A 19,964-nucleotide genomic window follows, 5' to 3' on the forward strand; every position below is an offset into this window, starting at 1 on the left:
CTTGGTACAGTATATGTATGTATGAATAGAAGTGGCCCAACCCTGAGGAACTCCACTTGTAACATTTTTCCCTCTAGAAGTTTTGCCATTTGAAACAACTCTGTTTTCGATCATTCAACTAATTTCTAGTCCAACTTAATAGGCTACCATTTACTCTGTGTGAAGCTAATTTAGTAAGTAGTCTTTCATGAGGGATGCCCTAATAGAATAATGTTTAAATTTGAAGATCTCCAAAGGTCAATGGTCCCCGGATATAATCTTATAACTAGCTGTAAGCCATTTGGTTAAAAATCTTCCCCCTGCTGACCCTGCTCCCCCTACCACACCTGACCCCACTTCCATTCTGACCTCACATCTCTACCCACATATCCCCTCCCTTCTGACTCTGCCCTTCGTGATGAATTGTCATGTTTTTAGCTCTGCCTGTTCCCCTTCTACTCACATCTGAATTGTATTTATGACTATTATCTCTTGTAACCTGTACTTTCCTGAAGAGGGCTATAGCTATTAGCCAAAATATAGAAGTTATACTTTCTTCTAAGTTTCCTTTTATTCCGACTGTGGATTCTTTGTGATTATTTTTACAAATGTGCCAATACATTTTGTCCAAGTTATAATAACATAAAAATCCAAAGGGTGTAAGCCCTGACTTTGCTGAAAATCATCAGGTCACCAATTTGGCACAAAGCTGCTCCAGAGGGAAAGATTTGTGCAAGGGGCATTGCAAGGCTCTTGTGAGGAACTTGGACCCAAGGGCGTATGCATGGGATCCAGCTAAATTGTAGCCTTTATTTTTGCATTTTCAGATTTCTGCCTCTGGGGCCTGCATCTTTGGCCTGAGTGGTGTCCAAATGTAATCCTCATGGCCCTCAACCTATGGGCGAGATGGTGGCCCATAGGATGAGAATGACCCCCACCCCCATGAAAAAAAGGTTGAACTTTGGCTGAACCCCAATGCACATGCCCTTAGATCCATGTTCCTCACATGTATCTCGCAGTGCACAACTCTACCTCTGGAGGCACTTTAGGGATGTTGTCTCAGATGGACATTTCCCATTTGGACACTTTTCAAAAGAACTTGTGCTAAAAAACAATTGTAGCCTTTATTTTTGCATTTTCAGATTTCTGCCTCTGGGGCCTGCATCTTTGGCCTGAGTGGTGTCCAAATGTAATCCTCATGGCCCTCAACCTATGGGCGAGATGGTGGCCCATAGGATGAGAATGACCCCCACCCCCATGAAAAAAAGGTTGAACTTTGGCTGAACCCCAATGCACATGCCCTTAGATCCATGTTCCTCACATGTATCTCGCAGTGCACAACTCTACCTCTGGAGGCACTTTAGGGATGTTGTCTCAGATGGACATTTCCCATTTGGACACTTTTCAAAAGAACTTGTGCTAAAAAACAAATGCTATGATTAATAAGGGTTATGTCAAGTTAGGTTTGTGTTACATTACATTTGGTAAGCATCTATATAGGAAACATCTATTTGAGAAGTGTCCAAATGGAACCAAACTACTTTGGGCTAAATCGGCAAACTGACAATTATTATTTAGAGCCATTTAATCCTTGAAATTGGAAGATGCAGAAATAATAATCGTAATTATTATCATATCTTTATTGTACAAATAATTGAAATTATTTGAACACCATTATCATAAGTTTTCATTCGCAGATACATACTGAGAAATTATTTACAAAAGGACAGGATGAGAAAGTAAAAAAAAAATAAGGGAAGGGTGAATGGGAATCTGAGCATGCAAAAGAAAAATGTAAAGTGACTGTATAACAATTTTTGTATTTCATTGTGTAGGAGGTATGTGTCATCATTTACATACAAGAGTAATGGGGTATTCTGAGTGAAAGTTGCATATTTGTTAAAGTACTGCTTCACCACATGGTTGTAATATTTTGACGAGGGATCTCCTGTTAGGTCACGAAGAAGACCCAACTTGAAAGAAGTAGTGGTATTTCACATGAAGACCTGTGTCCCTTGATAGGCTCCAAGAAAGAGAGTCCCTGGGAATTTAAACCCAGATTTACATAATTTTACTGGATTACTGTAGCTCAGAAGTTCTGACAGTCTCCTCCTTCAGCAGAACCCACGAGTTCAGGTAGAGGCATCTGTGTGCTGAGGTTCTCCTGTAATATTGCTGTCAGTGAGATTGTAGCCTGGGACGTGGTCGAGGGTATATATCAGATTCGTGTGGCGCTGGCACCTTCAGCGTTAGCGGTTGACTGCCTCCCACACCCTTCGTGATTTCAACCCGAGTTCCACCTTCTGGACTTGATATAACCTCATGGTACTGGGATGGTTGTGGATCATCCTCCATCAGACTGAAGGACTTCAGGTTCAGAATGGACCCAAGGGTATGGTCAGTAATTGAGAATGCCCCTGGCTGGGGTTCAATGTTTTTATGGTGGTTCAATGGCAGGAGAAGGGGGACCTGGTGGGTCCTCCCCTTCGTGCGAAGGAAGACGGTGCTCACATCGACAGGAGTGTACAGGGCAGTCTGCCTGCCATCATTCTGTGACGTGTACCTGAATGTTGGGAAGGGTGGAAGTCTTGAAACTTTGGCCACAGTGGACTCTGTTGTCGAAGTCGAAGAAACATGTCTTTCTGATTCAGTTGTTGAAGTAGAAGTCGAAGAAGAGGTCTTTTCTGAGGTTGATGGCGAGGTTCTTATTGAAATCTTTTCTGGGGCTGAAGAAGTGACCTTTACTGAAGTCGAAGACGTACTTTCTGATGTCGAGGAAGGGGGGCTTTCAGTCCTTGGTGTGAGTGTTGGGCGTTGGGTGGAGAATGAAGAAGAAACGCCCTTGTGGACAAACGACAACCCTGTTGTCCCGGAGGATGAGGTGCTGAAATCGAAGGGAGATTTGGACTGTGTCTTTACCCTCTGCGTGGTCGAGGACGTAGGGGCCTCCTGGGGCTTTTTGGTATCTTGGGAGAGAGACTTAGGAACACTGGGCACTTGGTTGGCTTGTACAGGACCATCCTGGTGTGCAGATTTTGACCGGTGAGACAATGTCAATTCTCTCTTAAAGTTAAGGACGGGTTCGCGCGCACCAAGAAGCACCGGAGTTGGAAGATGAGGATGAGGTCGAGGCCGAGTAGAAGAAATTGGAGGAGCTGGTGTGAAAGTGGAGGCTTTGTCTTTGTCTATCACCAGCTTGAAGGGATTGGGCGAAGGTGTAGAGACAGGAGCGGGTTCTATGAAGCTTAAACCACCCCTAGTGTTCCCTTTCCCGAACTTCTCTTTCGAAGTCGATGGACGAGACCCTGAGAGCTCAGCAGAGTGCTGAGTATGGAACAGGGGAGGTCTCGTCTGGGTCACGGGCTTCACTGTTTGGGGGAAAGTCCTCGGGAGGTCCTTGGGTCTGAAGGAACTCCTTGGAGGTGGTAGGCCATTGAACACCTGCACGGGTTTTGGCACTGGCCGGGAGTTGGTGTCCGCCTCGTGACGACGGGCGTTGGCGGGAGGGTGGGGTGGTCGAGGTCGGAAGATCGGTGGTAACTGCGGAACGAAGAGCTGAGGTTGTGGCACGTTCGGGTAGAACTGTGATCCCGAAGTCTTCACGAGCTGCGGACTTGCAATGGTAGGATGTGGAGAAGTGAAAAGCAGTGTGGTAGGTTGTTCGAATGTTGAGTGTGGTGTCGTGGGTTGATGGGGTGGTAGGCGTGGTGTGGTCTGTTGTGGAAATGATGGACGTGGAGTAGTAGGCTGGGGAGCTGTTGGCTGTGGGTGTGGTGTGGTCTGTTGAGGGAATGGCAGATGTGACTTAGCAGTGAAGATATTGGTGGAAGGACGTGGCGATGTCCCAGGCGTTGTCGTAGACTGAGGTATCGTTGTCCTTTGAGTCTTGAAATCGAAACGTGGGCGGCTTCCAGGAATGGTGAAGTGGGGATGGACATCCTGAGAGCGTTCTGGGCTAACGGTTCTTGAGGGCAAGACTGGCTGCCCAAAGGAGACCGGTGGGCGTGGGTTCTGTGACGCGGCCGAGATGAAGGACAACCCAACTGGGATTTTAGGAGCTGCAGTGGGAGATTCTGTGTCCTTCGAGCCCCTAATCAGTTCAGGCTTTGGAGTGGGAGGATGAGATGGGAAACGAGGAGTAGCGGGACGGAATGCGGACGAAGTAGACAGAAAAGATCTTGGAGGAGGACCTGGAGGGCGGTGCAGGCGTTGTGGCGTGGGTACAGCAGCCTGGCTTGAAAACTTGGGAGCAGTCGCGGGACGAGGTGCGGCCTTGGGAGGAGTGGCAGGACGATGGGCAGGAGAAGGACGTGGTGCAGGAGGACGTGGCTGGACGCTGAACTTCGAGTCTGGTCGGACACTCTCTTTGTCGAGGATGCTTTCGCCTTCATACGTCACATCGGCATGGAATCCATCGTCATCTGCGACGTAAGTCACGATCTGTGTTCGACCGTCCGGGAGGGCCACCTGTGGATGACAAATGAGGGAAGGTAAGGGGTCAACTTGTTGCAGGCACAGGAGTTATGTCGTAGAATATGGGTTGGGTGGTGGTGATGGTAGTAGTACCAGCAGTGGCAATGTGACGGGAGCTGGTGGTGTAGTGGTGGTGGTGGTGGTGATGATGACAGAGGTGGTAGCACCACCAACACTATCACCCGTGCCAACACCACCCATGCAGTAGCCGTGTCATCACCATCATCCTCACCACCAGCACTACCCTCCCCCTTCCACAGCCACATGCCACTACTACCCTTTCCACCTTGGGTGGTGGTGATAGCCGTATTACCACCCCCATGACCCGTCCCTCTCCCCTCACCCCCTCCCTCCCTCTCCCTCTCTCTCTCTCTCTCTCTCTCTCTCTCTCTCTCTCTCTCTCTCTCTCTCTCTCTCTCTCTCTCTCTCTCTCTCTCTCTCTCTCTCTCTCTCTCTCTCTCTCTCTCTCTCTCTCTCTCTCTCTCTCTCAGCCGATACCAAAACAAAACGTCACTTCACTAAGTCTGAATAAAAGAATAGCAAAATAATTTTAACAGAAGCGAAAGGTAACTTTTCTATCATCCCTTCCGTCAGGGGGTGGTCACCTCAGTAACTGAATAAAACCGCTTGGTGCACCAAAACAAAATCAACAAAGTATGACCCTTTATAAGGGTGGTGACATCATCCGAACCAGTTGACAACAACCAGAATGAAATATGTAGAGTATATCACCCCTCGCAGCCAAGTCCTCCCGTCATTTGAATAAAATCGTCTGACGCCTTCACGATGCCGGGTGTACTTTTGATATTCTATTCTTGTGATAGCAAATCTATAAGTAAACACCCTTTTGATATTACTAACGACAACTGGCGACGGCCCAAACTATCCGTGTACTCAGGGCAAAGTTGACTGTTTCGGCCCCAGCTACCGCCTCTTCGATGCACTTTTATCGCAAACCATATTGTATACGGAGATTGCATACAAGATGAGTCACGTGTCGACCTAGAATCTTGCCATGGGTGAGGCTTGCCATTCGTATGCGCCTACGCATGCCTCTCCACATGCAAACGCACGTTCACGCATGCCAGCCATAGCCGCATGCCTCTGTGCGCATGCCTGTTTCTGTTCACACCGCGAGTGAAGCAGTCGTCAACATCCCTGCTTTCGACCAAGCAGTTGCTGCTGCCGCAGCTGGTGTTATTTTGAGACAAAGACGAAATCGAAAGAAACGGCGTGGCGACTGTTGCACGAGTTTCCCCATTTGGGATGGGGAGACACTTGCGCCTACGTGCGTGTGTGCACGTAGGCCTGTGCGCACAGATCTGAAGCATGCCTCCCCTTGCCTCTCCACGAAATAGGCGCATGGCTCCTCCTGTGCGCACGAAAAGTTGCACTGGAGTAAACGCGCCCTTAGACAAACTCTCCTACCCACGAAAGTGTTACTCCAGCACAGGAGTTCTCAACCTGGGGTTTGCGGGGCGGTTTACTGGGGGTTACTTGGATGACTAACGAAAGATTACCTAAACATTTAAATCTGCAGAGAGAGAGAAAATGACTGTTACAGAAGTGCGCACCGTATACTGTCATTACAATCTGAACCATTTTATATCCATTGCGGTACCATTGTACATTCAATTATTCTTAATATATTACCATTCTATGGTTTGTGCCAGGTTAATGGAGGTACGGGTCAATGGTCTGGTGACCCTCGGGGTATGTGACGGGTAAAAGGTTGAGTGCCTTTGATCCAGTAGGAGCTACGGAGATGAATGGTGTCGTTGAACAGTATGAGGCCAATGAGAGGTATGAACGGTTCATTTAATAACTTTACGGTATAGGGTACAAACACTGGTAAAATACGGTCTGTACTTTTATACATGTGTGGAGACGGACTCCATATTTTTACTTTATCTGGTTTCTAATTTCATTTTACTCTATTCTTGTGATATTTTGTTTTAATTTGTTTTATCTAATTCATATGATTTTATCTAATTTGTCTTGCTTATAGACACAAGAGCCCAAGATGGCTTGCTGAGCGGGTTAGGGCGTCGTTACTCTGGGCGAAGGTCGAGGGGATGGTGGTTCGAATCCTGCCACGCTACAAAGTCCTCTGTAAGGGGCACCATCCTAGCCTTCCGTTGGGAGGAGTTTGTGATGTTAAACCATATCATCATCATCCTTTATAAGGGGGGTAAAAAGGTCTTGGTATGGATAAATATGGATATTAATATTTTTTTATAATTATTATTATTAATATTATTATTATTATTGTTGTTGTTTTGTTGTTGTTGTTATTATTATTATCATTATTATTATTATTATTATTATTATTATTATTATCATTATTATTATTATTATTATTATTATTATTATTATTATTATTATTATCATTATTATTATTATTACTATTTTTTTTCTGATTTCCCTTCAGTCTCTTTGATCAGGTGGCCCACTTTACAGCTCTTATTCTAGCTAACGCCACATGATGTTGTTCGCCTGAGGGCAGGACCCTATACATATTGACTGTTGAGAATATCGATCGATTTTCCTGATCATGAGAATATTTATGTTATCTGTCAAGTAACGCTAAAAAGAGTTACACACTGGCAGAGTATAAACCTTTTGGTCCACAACGTGATTCAATGTTAAAAAATAAATAATAGAAAAAGATAATTTGGTGTTATTTTTAACAAATCTCAAGGGAGAAGGTGTGGGAAGTTGAGCAAAGTGGAGTAGTAACGGTTAATATTTTTTAAACGATTGCTGTCTACACATTTGATCTTTTTATTTATCTGTTTATCTATAATTATTCGTTTCATTTAATGTAGCCATCGCAGCTTTATCAGTTTTGCTATGGTTCCCATACCAGCTGTGACTTGAATCAACACCAATCATTATTCCTGCCCTGTAGAACAACATAAATATTCTCATGACTAGCAAAATCGATCGATATTCTCAAGGATAAAAGGATCAACCCAAGGACAGAAGCGTTGGCGAACAACAGGCCAACAAAACACAACCCCTACAGGTTCTGCAGGACCCCAAGGAGAACCACAGACTCCGTCTCGTAGGAGAACTCACCGAAGTGGTTCTCCCTCCCGTAGGTGACGTCATCGAGGTTCACTCACCTTGTAAGATCCTTGAACCCTCTTGCCGTCCCGGGCTTCGGTCCTCTCGTGGAAGTTGCCGTCTTCTGCTGCTACGCTGTAACCGTAACGGAACTTGTCGAGAACCTGTAGAAGGAGAACAAGGATCAGACCAAACGAGACTTAACAGCAACCCCACATAGACACACAGGTTCCCCAACAACGATGACGTCATCAGCCAAATACAGTCCCTAGCCAACAATTAAGCATAATAACACCTTGAAGGGCTATCACTAAAAAGTTTTAAAAATCCTGAACATGTACTTTTCGTATAAGTTTATTGTAAAAGATATGTACTTAGTTTTATTTTGGGTGACGCCAGACGGCAATTCAACTATGCTGTAGACACTGAACTGGGCGATGCTTTCGTCGTTACAGTCGTTCAACAAATGAACCAAAGAATTAATATCAGGTGGCGGTCTTTATGAAGTTCGATTTCTGGCTTCATTCATTCATGTTATTGATAAATAGCATGAAATATGCAAAAAAAATTGTTCATTAAGCATATATATTGACAAGAATACAATATAATTATGTAATACTGTTATATTTATAAGTTATCAATTGCTTTGCTGCTTGTGCCTCAATATATGGAATACCCACGGATCTTTAAACAGACGAAGAAACGTGGGCATTAATCAGATATCCAAGCAGACACCTTAGAAAGCTGTGTATGTTAGGTCTAGATTCTAGAATGTCGACATTTTATAATCTGAGCATCCATTTACATCAGAGACCCTGCTAGACGACTTTCTTTGTGATTTTTTTCCTGTCAACCCTAGTGATGAAAGCGTCTAACTCTTCTTTTTTTTGGAGTCTTTGCTGTCATTATTTAAATATATATATATGTAACGTCAACAAGATGTGCTAATACGATCTAGTATGTAATATAAAGCCCTTTTGCAATTTTGTACAACTGGATCACATTTGAAACTTGCACGGGCCAAAATGTTACCGGTCCATTGGCATCCTTTTTTTTTTAACGCTGTCGCTGACTATCCAGAACTACTTTGAATCCTTTGATATTCTAAAACCTATTACTTCATCCCTGCATCGTATACTGATAGAAACTATGTTACGACTTGCCATCATCATCTTCGTGTTTCACAATTAATCGAATGTCACACACTCCACTGTTTACCGGATCTCATCTGCCAGTGAAAGTGAAATCATGGAACATTAGGCCCAAGCTATGCTTGGCAATGGTAACTTGCAGTCTTTCAAAGGTTAGAGTTGAGCTAAGATTTTTCTTTTTGCCGTGAACGCTGATATCTGGGTATAGGTTTTACATTCAAATTCCATTTCATTCTGGAATGTTCTTGTCTGAAAACCTGATGCTTCGCTGGGAGCACACATTTTCTTTGTCTTCGAGGAATTTATTTCTTTGTTCACTTATACTTTCATCACAGCGTTTATTGTCCACTGTATCCCCACCCTTTTTTATCATATATTCCCCTGCAACTACCTACCAGTTGTAGAAATAATTCTAAATTAGAGCACAATTTCAGTAAAATACTATCTTATGCTAGGTACGGTAAACTGTCACATCGGTGAGAAAATTCAAGTACAACTAAAGTTGCAGTGAACTTCATTTATCCTTACAGGTACTAGAATTTGGTAGCATACCACGCTAGATAAGGCATATTTGCTAAATAAAACAAACTTGTTTCAGTGGCAACACTTCAGTGATAAGATAACCGTGCGATTTCGTGCGTACATTCTCTCAAGTAATCTTCTAAAATTTACTTATTTATCTATTTATTTTGTTTGATTTATTTCTATATTGTGTCTGTTTCTCTCGCTCGCTCTCTAACCCACTATGTCAAATACCGGGTTGGTTTCAATCGTGCATTGCGCGACACGCCTCCCCCCCACCCCACCCCACCCCCGGTCGAAGGAAGCAGCCGCCGGAAACATTTACTTAACCTGAAGCCCGAGCACGTGAGGCAAAGGTGACGACCTGGGTCGCAGCTAGGCGTCTCCTGGCGTGATCTCCTCACCTTCAACTCCAATTGCAGAACAACTCCTCCAACGTCTTATGTGAGCCTCTAACCTCTGTCACGTCACTCCTGCACACTTCTCTGACTATATTCAATCACCGTTAGAATGTTCCGGAAATTAACCAAATCATTCTTCGCCACCAGACCTACTGAGGAGAGGATGTTGTGCCATATGACCTATGTGTGTGATTCACCATGATCTTGGATCACGTGTTGGACTCGTGATCGACAGCTATTTTCCGCCCGGAAGAGAGCTCAGAGCTCATATATGATCGATCTGTGGGTAATGTTGTGACCTTACATGCACACACACACCCAACTCCCCGCCCACGAGAGTTGGAGTAACGACTCGCAACGTAGCAATACTGAAATTATTCCAGCCCTGGTCGGGATTCGAACCCGGATCGTCGTAGTGGCGGCCGGGAACTCTACCACTGCGTCATGAAGTGTATGTGTGTATTCACCTTGGTCTTTGGATCACGTGTTGGACTCGTGATCGACAGCTATTTCCCTCCCGAAAGAGAGCTCAGAGCTCGTATAACCGTTCTATAGGTAATGCTATGACCTTTCACACACACACACACCCAACTCCCCGCCCACGAGAGTCAGAGTAACGACCCGAAGCACAGCGATACCGAAATAATTTCGGCCCTGGGCAGGATTCGAACTGGGTTACTGCGAGCATCATTGTACTTCCCAGTCCAGCGCTCTACCAACTGCGCCACCGAGTGTGCATGTGTGTGTGTGTGTGAGTGCGTGTATGTGTGTGTGCGCGCGCGCGATATATATGCGTATGCGTGTGTGAGTGCGTATGCTAGCGTGATTCCAAATACATTTACGTGTGTACTTGTTAACTTATGAAAGAAGTCGCATTTGCATATACGAGTGCGCACGTACAAACTGGTTTCTTTACACCCGTGAGTAAATATCTGTCTTGTTACTTCCATGTAGATCTGTTTGCATACTCCCCCTATATTTGTTTTCTTCCGCCATAATAGAAGCACGTTCACACGCTCGAACTGTCGTACACCTTTTCAGTTAACTGTCGTTAAATGATAAATAATACATGTATAATAAATGCCGTTTCTATATGAATTTCAACTCTTTAACTACCAACATTATCGATAACAGTAATAATCGGTATTATAAGTCTTGCTACTAGGATTAGTGCATTGACTATATCGGCAAATTAATTGGTTGCACTGTTGTTGGGACTATTATCTATCACTCTCATGAAGGTAATATTCTTTCTACTTTCACTCAAATACCAGAAAGTGTCCAGTATCCCTGTGTAACGCGACCTACTGTATTTGTAGTCTTAATTCTACCATTATTATCACTGTTGTCTATACTATCGTTAATGTTTTACTTCCGTCTCACTAAAGGAACATTATTGTCACCACCACCAACACAACCACCATCATCAGTCGCTCAAGATGAGTATCGAGGTGCATTTAAATGCCGAATGTCGTTAAGCTGAAGTACTACGTCATGTCGCTTTCGCTCTCTCCTGTTTCCAGGCATGTCCTGACCGTGTGTTTTTAACAAATGGTTCGATGCTGACAATCGGTTTCGATAATATGATTTATTATTTTTTTTAAGATATTTGCTCTATTTTTTTACTGTTCTCAGATGTTTCTCTTTTTGTGTTATTGGTGAGTGTTGTAACAAACTTTTAATTTTTTCTTACAGTTATACATATAAATTTGTATTACATTCCCCTGACAGACCTTGGTCTAATGTTTAATATATATTCCACTGTCAATTGGAAAAATCTCACTCGAATTCTGACACTATCGAGTGCATTTTCCCATAACTCATCAACAGAAACGGATCGACCCCGGTACGAAAGTAATGACGTAATGACGTTTGTTTATGCTTTGCGCGCGAAAGTGAAGGCAAAATCGTCGTCACCCCGGAGCGGGGAACTGTGACCGGGGAGGTACGATAATTGTCAGAAACGAAATTAAGGCACGAACTGTTAAAGAATGTCGAAATGTTCATAATTACGAAGTGTTGTGAAAGCTTCTTCGGTTCTGAGAATATAAATGCGACGACTACCTTTAGGTTGCACTCCGTTCACTTTTGTCAGGAATACAGAGGTGTACATGCCCAATATAACCATTCTGATGTTCATTCCCACTCTCGCGTGCGCATACATGCACTCACACACACACACACACACACACACACACACACACACACACACACACACACACACACACACACATACACACACGCACACACACATCACCAATATAGTGTCATCTAACAAATATATTAGCAAAATCTTTTATGAAACCTACAGACTATTAACAAACATAAAAATGGCTGAGATAAAAAGAAAAATATCGTACAATGCCTGATCCGCCCTAGATTAGAATCTGCAGCATAGGTATGGTCTCTGCACAACGTGACGGACATAAACATGATCAAGATAAAGCAGAAAGCATCGACTTTGTCAGTCTACAAGTTTTCTGATAAAACGTATGAAGAGAGATGCTGTGCACTGAACCTACCATCCCCGAAAGAGATGAAGTCATTCATTAACAGTCTACGGGAGACAAATGCCAAGCATAGCACTTTAAACGCCAACGTCTGTCTTCTACTACTACTAATAATGATAATAATGCCCATATACAAACATAGATACATACATACATAAGCACATGCATACAGAAAAAGACCCTTTCTTCCTTTGTATATAATGGGGTTGGCCACCCAAGGAACGCACCCACCCTCCCTCCACCCATCCCACATCCATCCCACACCCTTTCAATCTAGTTCCTTGTGGGTGAAGGGCCATCCTTTCCCACACCCACTGCCCGGATCAGAAGCAATGCAGGAAGACACAGCACCACAGCAGGGCCCGACAGCCAAAGCTGGTTTACCCTCACAGATTCATTAAATGGTGTCCCTACTCCTTTCCTACCCCCATCCACTCAAGAATTTGCAGATTAAACAGGACGAGATTCCTTCGGGTCGCGTCAAATCACCATTCAGTCACAACGACTACTCTCCACCTCAACCACCACCACACTCGGGAAGTCATGATCTTTCCATGAAAAAAGATATATATAATAATGATAACTTACGCTTTTCTCGTCCTCGTAGTAGCTGGGGTCGTAGTCGTCGATGACGCCGCCGTAGTCGCTGACGTCATAGTCGTCGATCAGATCCCTGTAGTCGTACTCGAGTGAAGATTCGGTAGTGGTCGTGGTGGGAGGGGTGGTGGGGGGACGAGAAGGTCGTCGGTTGGACCTTGAGGCCGTGGTCAAGCGGGCGGTCGTGGTGTCAGGACGCACAGAGTTGGTGACGACGACAGGCGAGATGGGTGTGCTTGCTCTGCCTTCAAAAATGGGTCGTGGGGTGAAGGGCGTGGGGCGCGGGCGAGGTACGGAGGGTTGCGGGCGGAAGGATGGTGACTTCGTGGTCGTCTCTGGAGTTAGGGTTGACTCGAAAGACGGCGGGCTCCTGGTGCCAAATACTTGCCCGCTGAAGAGTCGAGGTTCAGGCGTAAGCGCTGCGCTCCTCTGGGGTTGTAGCGTAAACGTTTGGGGCCGTGGAGTGAAGGGTTTAGGTTGTGGAGTTCGAGGTGCGGGAGTTACTGCTTGTGTTCTGTGCTCGAGAGTCTGCGAGAAGGTCGTGGGCGTCTGAGGAGTGACAGGGAATGTTTGAGTCAGGGGGTTGAAGAACTCAGACTCGGACACAAAGTCTCGAGGCTGAGGGACGAACTTCTCTTCTTGATCTTCCCTAAACAACGTCGCTTCAGTTCTTGTTAGCGAAGGATCCTCTTCAAAGAGGACCTCTGTCGGGGTTACAAATTCTTGACGACGACCCTCGAAGTTCTGGTGAGAATTCTCGAAGAATGGGGTCTCGGTTCGGAAGAGAACAGTATCCTCCTCAGGGAGGGCTTCCGTCTGTGTTGCTAAATCCTGACGCCGAGGCGAGAAGTTTTGGTGTGAATTTTCGAAAAATGGACTCTCTGTCTCGGGTCCTAAGGATGTGGGGTTTTCTTCCCCTAGGAAGAAACGTGTCTGGGCTGGGAAGTCCTCGCGAGCTTCTTCGAAGACCGGAGACTCTGTTGCAAAGGATCGAGGATCTTCTGGGAGAACCTGAGGACTCTCGACGAAGACGGGTAGTTCTGGGTCGAATGCCTGGGGGTCGGCGGCAGTCAAAGGAGGAGCTTCAGTGAGGAGACCGAAGTCAGGGTCTTCTTCCAGCACTTGCTGGGTCACCAGAGATTGTAAGGTGGTCGTGGCGACGACCGGGACAGCCAAATCTTCTTCTTCTTCTTCTTCCTCTTCCTCTTTTTCCACTTCTTGGTCTTCGGGTCGGGGTCTCCTTCGGCCGAAGGTTGGCCTGAAGCGCGTTCTTTTGAAGGAACTGCGAGAGGGGGAGGAGGTAGAGCTTGGCCTGGAGGGTCTAAGGGGCGCACTGGTAGGTCCGTCGGGAATGGCCGTTGTGGACTGGAAGTGAGGACGGAAGCGTCTTGTACTAGGCCTTCGGGACCGTCCCCTGGAAGGCGCCTCCTGGCGAGGTGAAGAGGAGGGCTCTTCCCTCTCTCGATGGACACCATCATTCCGCTTCCCTTCACCCTCATCCTCTTTCTCTTCCTCTGACAAGAGAATTCGTTCTTCTTCTTCTTCTTCTTCCAATGCCGCTCCCTCCACCTTCTCCTCTTCCTTGGGGAATTTTGTTCTTTTTCCAAAAGCGTTTCGAAATTTTGATTCCCGGAGTTCCTTGAGGCGCTCGCGAAGGGTAAGACCTCCTGATGTTGGTCTGGAAGGAAGTCGCGTCGGTCTGAGTGAGGACGTGGGGAGGGAGGAGGAGGAAAGGGCGGGAGAGAGGGATATTTCTGTGACCTCCTGCAGGAGAGGAGCTTCCTCGATCTGGGAGAAGAGAGAAAGAAAAACAAGTTGATGATGACACAATGGTACAGTGATATAACAATAAAAAATCATGGTAGTAAAAACAATATATACACATATTCTCACTGCTGCTTTTGAGGGTCCTTCCTGCAATCTATTAAACGTTAGATTACACAACCCAGTTAACAGGTATTGTTTAGATAACGCCGTATTTCAGAAAACAGAACGTGAAAAGTACTTAGGACTGTTAGTGAGTCCTGACCTTAAATCCAGGAAAGAGTACATCGGTGCTAGGAATAGGTCTAACAAGGCATTAGGGTTAATTGGTAGGACGGTTACAAACAAAAATGCATAGGTAATTATCAAACTATCTGGCGATAGTTAGACCTATCCTTGACTATGCTGTACAGTTCTATAGAATGAATGTTAATTCACTAGAATCAATACAGAGGAAAATGGCCAAAATGATGCAAGTACTCAGAAATTCGCCATACGAAGAGAGGCTTAGGCACCTTAACTTACACTCTCTGGAAAGATGAAGGGTGCGGCTAACAGAAGTATTCAAATGGTTCAAGAACCATAAACAAGGGGCAGGCAAGGACAACATATTAAGACAGCAGAGCACGACTTGTAGTAATGGATTTGAATTGAGCAAATTTAGATTTAAGAAGGAAATAGACAAGAGTTGATCTACCAACAGAGTGGTTAGCAAATGAAATAGATTTAGTAACTATGCAGTGAGCGTTGAAGCAATTGGTTGTTTTTAAGAGATCATATAACTTTATAGATAGGAATGATAGGTGGCAATGGACATGGAACTGCTTAGTGTAGGCCTTATGGTCTCTTGCAGTTGTCCACATTCTTGTGTTCTTAAGAGGTTAAACATTTTGTTATGTAGCGAAGGGGTTAAGACTGTTAACCGCTTTGCATAGGTGGTTTACCTTACAATTTTATTATGGCTAAAGATAGACGATTTTGTGCAGCTACGAGGACATCGCCACAGGAACTTGTTTTTGTAATTGTGAACCTAGTATTCGCATATTCATTTATCTATTTATTTACTTAATTATTTATTGTTCACATCTACCTATTCGTCTTTTATGTATTGATTTATTTCTAGATACCTAGTCAGCCGTCCGTTTTTCCCAGGATCGTGTTAGGTGATATTAGGTCACGCTGGAAAGGTCAGGCCAAGCCAGTGGCTGAACTTGGTATCCCAAGTTGGTAAGGTCAGGCGAGGGAGAGGGAGAGGGAGAGGAAAAGGAAAAAAGGTAAAAGGTTTTGGGCAGGAAGAGGGAGAAGAAGAACGAGGAGAGGAGAGGGAGAGAGGTAAAAAATGATGGACAGAGAGAGGGAGAGGGAGCAAAGGGAAGTGAGAGGAGAGGTCGAGCGGCAGGTAGGAGGGGGTAAAAAGGAAGGAAGGATATGGAATAGAGGAAGGAGGGTGGGAAGAATGGGAGAAGGAAAATGCGGTAGAACCTCCCATTATGAAATCCCATTCCATTACCAAATTTTCACATTGAATGAGAATCAGACAAGAAACGATGGTCTCAAACTGTCCGGAAATAGATTCAATTTGGAAGTAGGTAGAAACAACTTTGCCAACCGTGTGATTGATGAATGGAATAAACTTCCTGCACAGGTAGTGCAATGTAGTTCAGTTCGAAGCTTTAAGAATCATTTAGATAAACACCTAAGCAAGATGCTGTAATGATTATAATCTATTTCATATTATTTGTTTTTGTTTTGTTATCATTTGTCTGTTTGATTTTCACTTATTATTAGTCATATATCAATTTATTATTATTTACTATTTACCTGTATGTTTATTATTTAACTATACCTATGCATTTCTTTGTTTTTATTTGTTATTTACATTATTATAGTTTTTATTTATTAATTTATTATTATTATGATTTTTTCGCATCCGACCTAGATATGGACCAAAAGGTCTCCTGTCGGCATGCTCCGCCTTTGTAATCCTTTGTAATCTTCTCCGTCAAATTCTCCCCAGAAATTACCCAATGTACTTAAAAATGATAAATAAATCAATAATAAATAAATAAATTAAAAAAGTCTTGATTAGAGTCGCTCGATAGTCGTCCCTACTGTAGTCTAGTCCCCTCTTGAGTCAACTTCTGAGTCTTGAGTCATGTCTTGAGTCACTCATTAATCAATTCGCCGCGAGTCACCTCACCGTGAGTTATCGAGATTCACTGACTCACCCATCGAGTATGATCCGATGAGTCATCCAGTGAGTCATCTGTTGGTAGTCTCTTCCAATACTCAATGGTCAAGTCAACTAACCTGTTGTGTCACTTATCGGCCCAACTTTCAAACTTTTTCTAACTACCGGCAAACGACTTTAATCAGTCGAGGAGGAACACCCTTCCCCAGCCTTCATCAGCAGACTGGTTAGATCCATTTAAAAAAAAAAAAAAAAAAGAAAAAAAAAAAAAAAAAAGGACACCGCTTGAGAGTTCCCTGTTCAAAGTTACCTGATGGCAATTCCTCCTTTCGAATTAAATTTTATTTTCACTCCTAGGAGATCCTTTTTTTTTTATCTCCCCCCTCCCAACTCCAAGCCCGCCTTCCCGCATAATCCAGCCTCACTCCACCACATTCACTCCTCGAATGAGAGTGGATTACAGTGACAACGGATGCGGGTAGGTGTTTCATTCTATACCGAGGTCAGGTGAAAAAATACAATGATAATAATAAATTGAATAAACTAATAATGATTGAGTAAATAAATAAATAAATGAATAAATTAATAACATTATATGAATAAACTATTAAACAAATAAACAAAAATCTGAATAAATAATTAAGTAGACAAATAAACACATGGACAAACAGATTAATATAATGAGACAAACACATAAATAGTGTAGCAAACAAACAAACTGACGGACCTTACATCACATTACTTCGTTGTTAACCCAAATGAACCTCAAAACCTCGAAGTGTTACATGCTCCCTTTTGTCAACAACGCGGTTGGCGAGATTGTTTCCTCCTACCTCTTTCCTTGTCTTCCTCTATCTTCTTTACCTCCTCAACCCCGTCCTCTCCCTCTCCACCACCACTACTATCATCATCATCTTCATTTCATCATCTTGCTATCATTAATGTCTTCCTTCCATTGTTCTATCTCTCCATTTTCTTCTACATACTGACCTCTTCTTCTTCTTCTTTTTCTTCCTCCTCCTGCACTTCTTCATCTCCCCCGTTTTTCTTATCTTTCCCTTCACACTTCCTTGAATTGTTCTCATTCACTTTTCCTCTCATTTCTCCTATTATTATTCCTCGCTTCCTCCCCTACTTTCCCCTACCTCTTCCTCTCCTTTCTCCCTCTTCTCTACTCCTCCTCTTCTTCCCCCTCCTCGGCCTCTAATTAACAAAAACTAGATCTTTCAGCACACTACCTCCTCCAGCACCTCCTCTTCCAAATCCGCAGCTTCAGCCAAAATCTTTGTAGACTTTCTCCACCAAATCTCCCCACCACCACCACCCCCCAGCCCCCGGCACTTCCTCCACAGTCTCACTTTTGTTATTTCTTTTATCTTTTTGTGCTGCTGCTGTCCGGTGAAGCTAGTTCTTATGACCCAACCGGCCATGCTGATTCCTCCTCTTTCACCTACCTCCTCTCCCTCCTACTCTCACTCTTCCACTGCCTCCCTCTCTTCCCTTTTCTCTTCCTCCTCATTTCCTTTCTCTATGTTCTAGACTAGTAATCCATGGAGAATATTTGTGGTTCTAATACTCGAGGGGACCCGCAGAGTGCCACTGCCCTTGGCACTGTCTTTTCCGTAGGCCAAACCCCTCGCGAGGGCGACGGTCCGGGGTCCTCCTGCCTAATAACGACGACAGACTCTTCCATTCAGCAGACGGGATAAGATCAGTCGAGAGCCCCATTCCCCCCACCGTGTCAGTTCCCTCATTAGTTGAATAAAATCACCTGGCGTCATCGAGTGCAACGGGTGAACGAAGGACTGTCGTATGAATAAATGAATTGATAAATAATTGATTGAAAAAATAAATAAAGGGATATATATATGTATATATATATATACACACACACACTTATACACACACACACACACACACACACACACACACACACACACACATATATATATATATACATATATATATATATATATGTGTATATATATATATACATATATACATATACATGTATATTTACACACACACACACACACTTACACACACACACACACATATATATATATGTATATATATATATATATATATATATATATATATATATAAATGAGTAAATGAATAAATTAATCAATGAATGAAAAAGCCAAACACCAGCTGAAATCATCCGAAATGAGCCTCTTTACCACCTATCCACTCATTCATTATCTTTCCGCATATATACACCGACAACTGCCGTTCTGACCCTGGGATAGGTTATGGAGCTGTGTTGCCAACTGATAAAAAAAAAAATCTGGATCTCTTTCCCAGCTCACTGACTCAATCCTCAAACTTGAACACTTCGCCATCCTCGCCGAACTACGTATTATCCAGTCTCCCCACCCGCATCCTATATCGTCATCTCAGACTCAAAAAGTTCCCTACAGGCATTTTCTACCGACTGACTCACAAACTATATTCGTTAGTCATCCAAGCCTCCACCCGGTACACATATTCATTCTTCTGATGGGTACCATCTCATGTTGGCATCCCTGACAACTAACGAGCCGACATCTACACCCTTCGGCACCTCCGCCTTACTGCCAACAACGAATAACCATCCAGCCCTCCAATCAGCCATACAGAACATGTGGCAATAACACTGTGAGCGACAAACAACAAACTTCTTAAAAACAGTCAAGCCACACATACATCCACGGCTATCATCACATCTGCCAGTCTTCGGCTCCAAGAGTCAGATCTTAGCTGGGTGTAGTGTAGAGTTGAGTATGTTGTACTTTACATCTATCTAATATATTTGTTCAGTGTGAAGAATCATTTGCATTCTTGATCCTTGTCAGAGAAGCAAGACATCACCGCATCACCCTAGAAATACTCTTTTTCACTTCAGATATGTTGTTCTCGCTCACGACAGACGATTTACTTCAGTAGAAGTGAAATCTATTGACTACTTAAAATATTTTGCCCTCAGAACCATACTTCAGGACTTTTGTTCCAGCCGACACCAGCGCATCCTCCCCACCCACCCTTACATTACCTGTCCGCCTTCCTCTGCCGGGGCGGCCTGACTTCCCTCTTGCAGCGCCTTCTGTTGCAATCGCTGTTGGGCGGCAGCTAGAAGTCGACTCCTGAGGCGTTTTCGGAGGGGTCGTCTGACCCTCTTCCTGCCCCCTTGGTTGCTCTGACCCTCCTGAGAGCCAGCTCGAGGGCGAGGTCGCCTCCGTCGGAGTTTGAACCTCCGTCGACCAAGGGCGGGGAGGCCGTCCTCTCCTCCTTCAGCAGGGCTCTTTCCCTTCACGATGACAGACTC

The 19,964-nt window shown here is 44.2% G+C and overlaps 1 protein-coding gene across 2 annotated transcripts in view; it reads right to left on the reverse strand.

Annotated features, from left to right (window-relative positions):
- Positions 1-1,643: 1,643 nt before the first annotated feature.
- The window catches only part of LOC143029776 (uncharacterized), a 92,320-nt gene continuing 73,999 nt past the window's right edge, over positions 1,644-19,964 (reverse strand). For both annotated transcript variants that reach the window (XM_076192704.1, XM_076192703.1), the window contains 4 exons: positions 19,692-19,964; positions 12,694-14,490; positions 7,581-7,685; positions 1,644-4,446 (listed from right to left, as the gene is read on the reverse strand). The exon at positions 19,692-19,964 is cut by the window's right edge and continues 294 nt beyond it. In XM_076192704.1, coding sequence (XP_076048819.1) covers positions 2,158-4,446; positions 7,581-7,685; positions 12,694-14,490; positions 19,692-19,964 — 4,464 coding nt within the window. In that variant the 3' untranslated portion in view covers positions 1,644-2,157. The remainder of the gene's footprint in view (positions 4,447-7,580; positions 7,686-12,693; positions 14,491-19,691) is intronic.

The sequence above is a fragment of the Oratosquilla oratoria genome, chromosome 11 (genome assembly GCF_046742065.1).
Source record: "Oratosquilla oratoria isolate Oo_2021 chromosome 11, ASM4674206v1, whole genome shotgun sequence".
Taxonomy (NCBI): Eukaryota; Metazoa; Arthropoda; class Malacostraca; order Stomatopoda; family Squillidae; genus Oratosquilla; species Oratosquilla oratoria.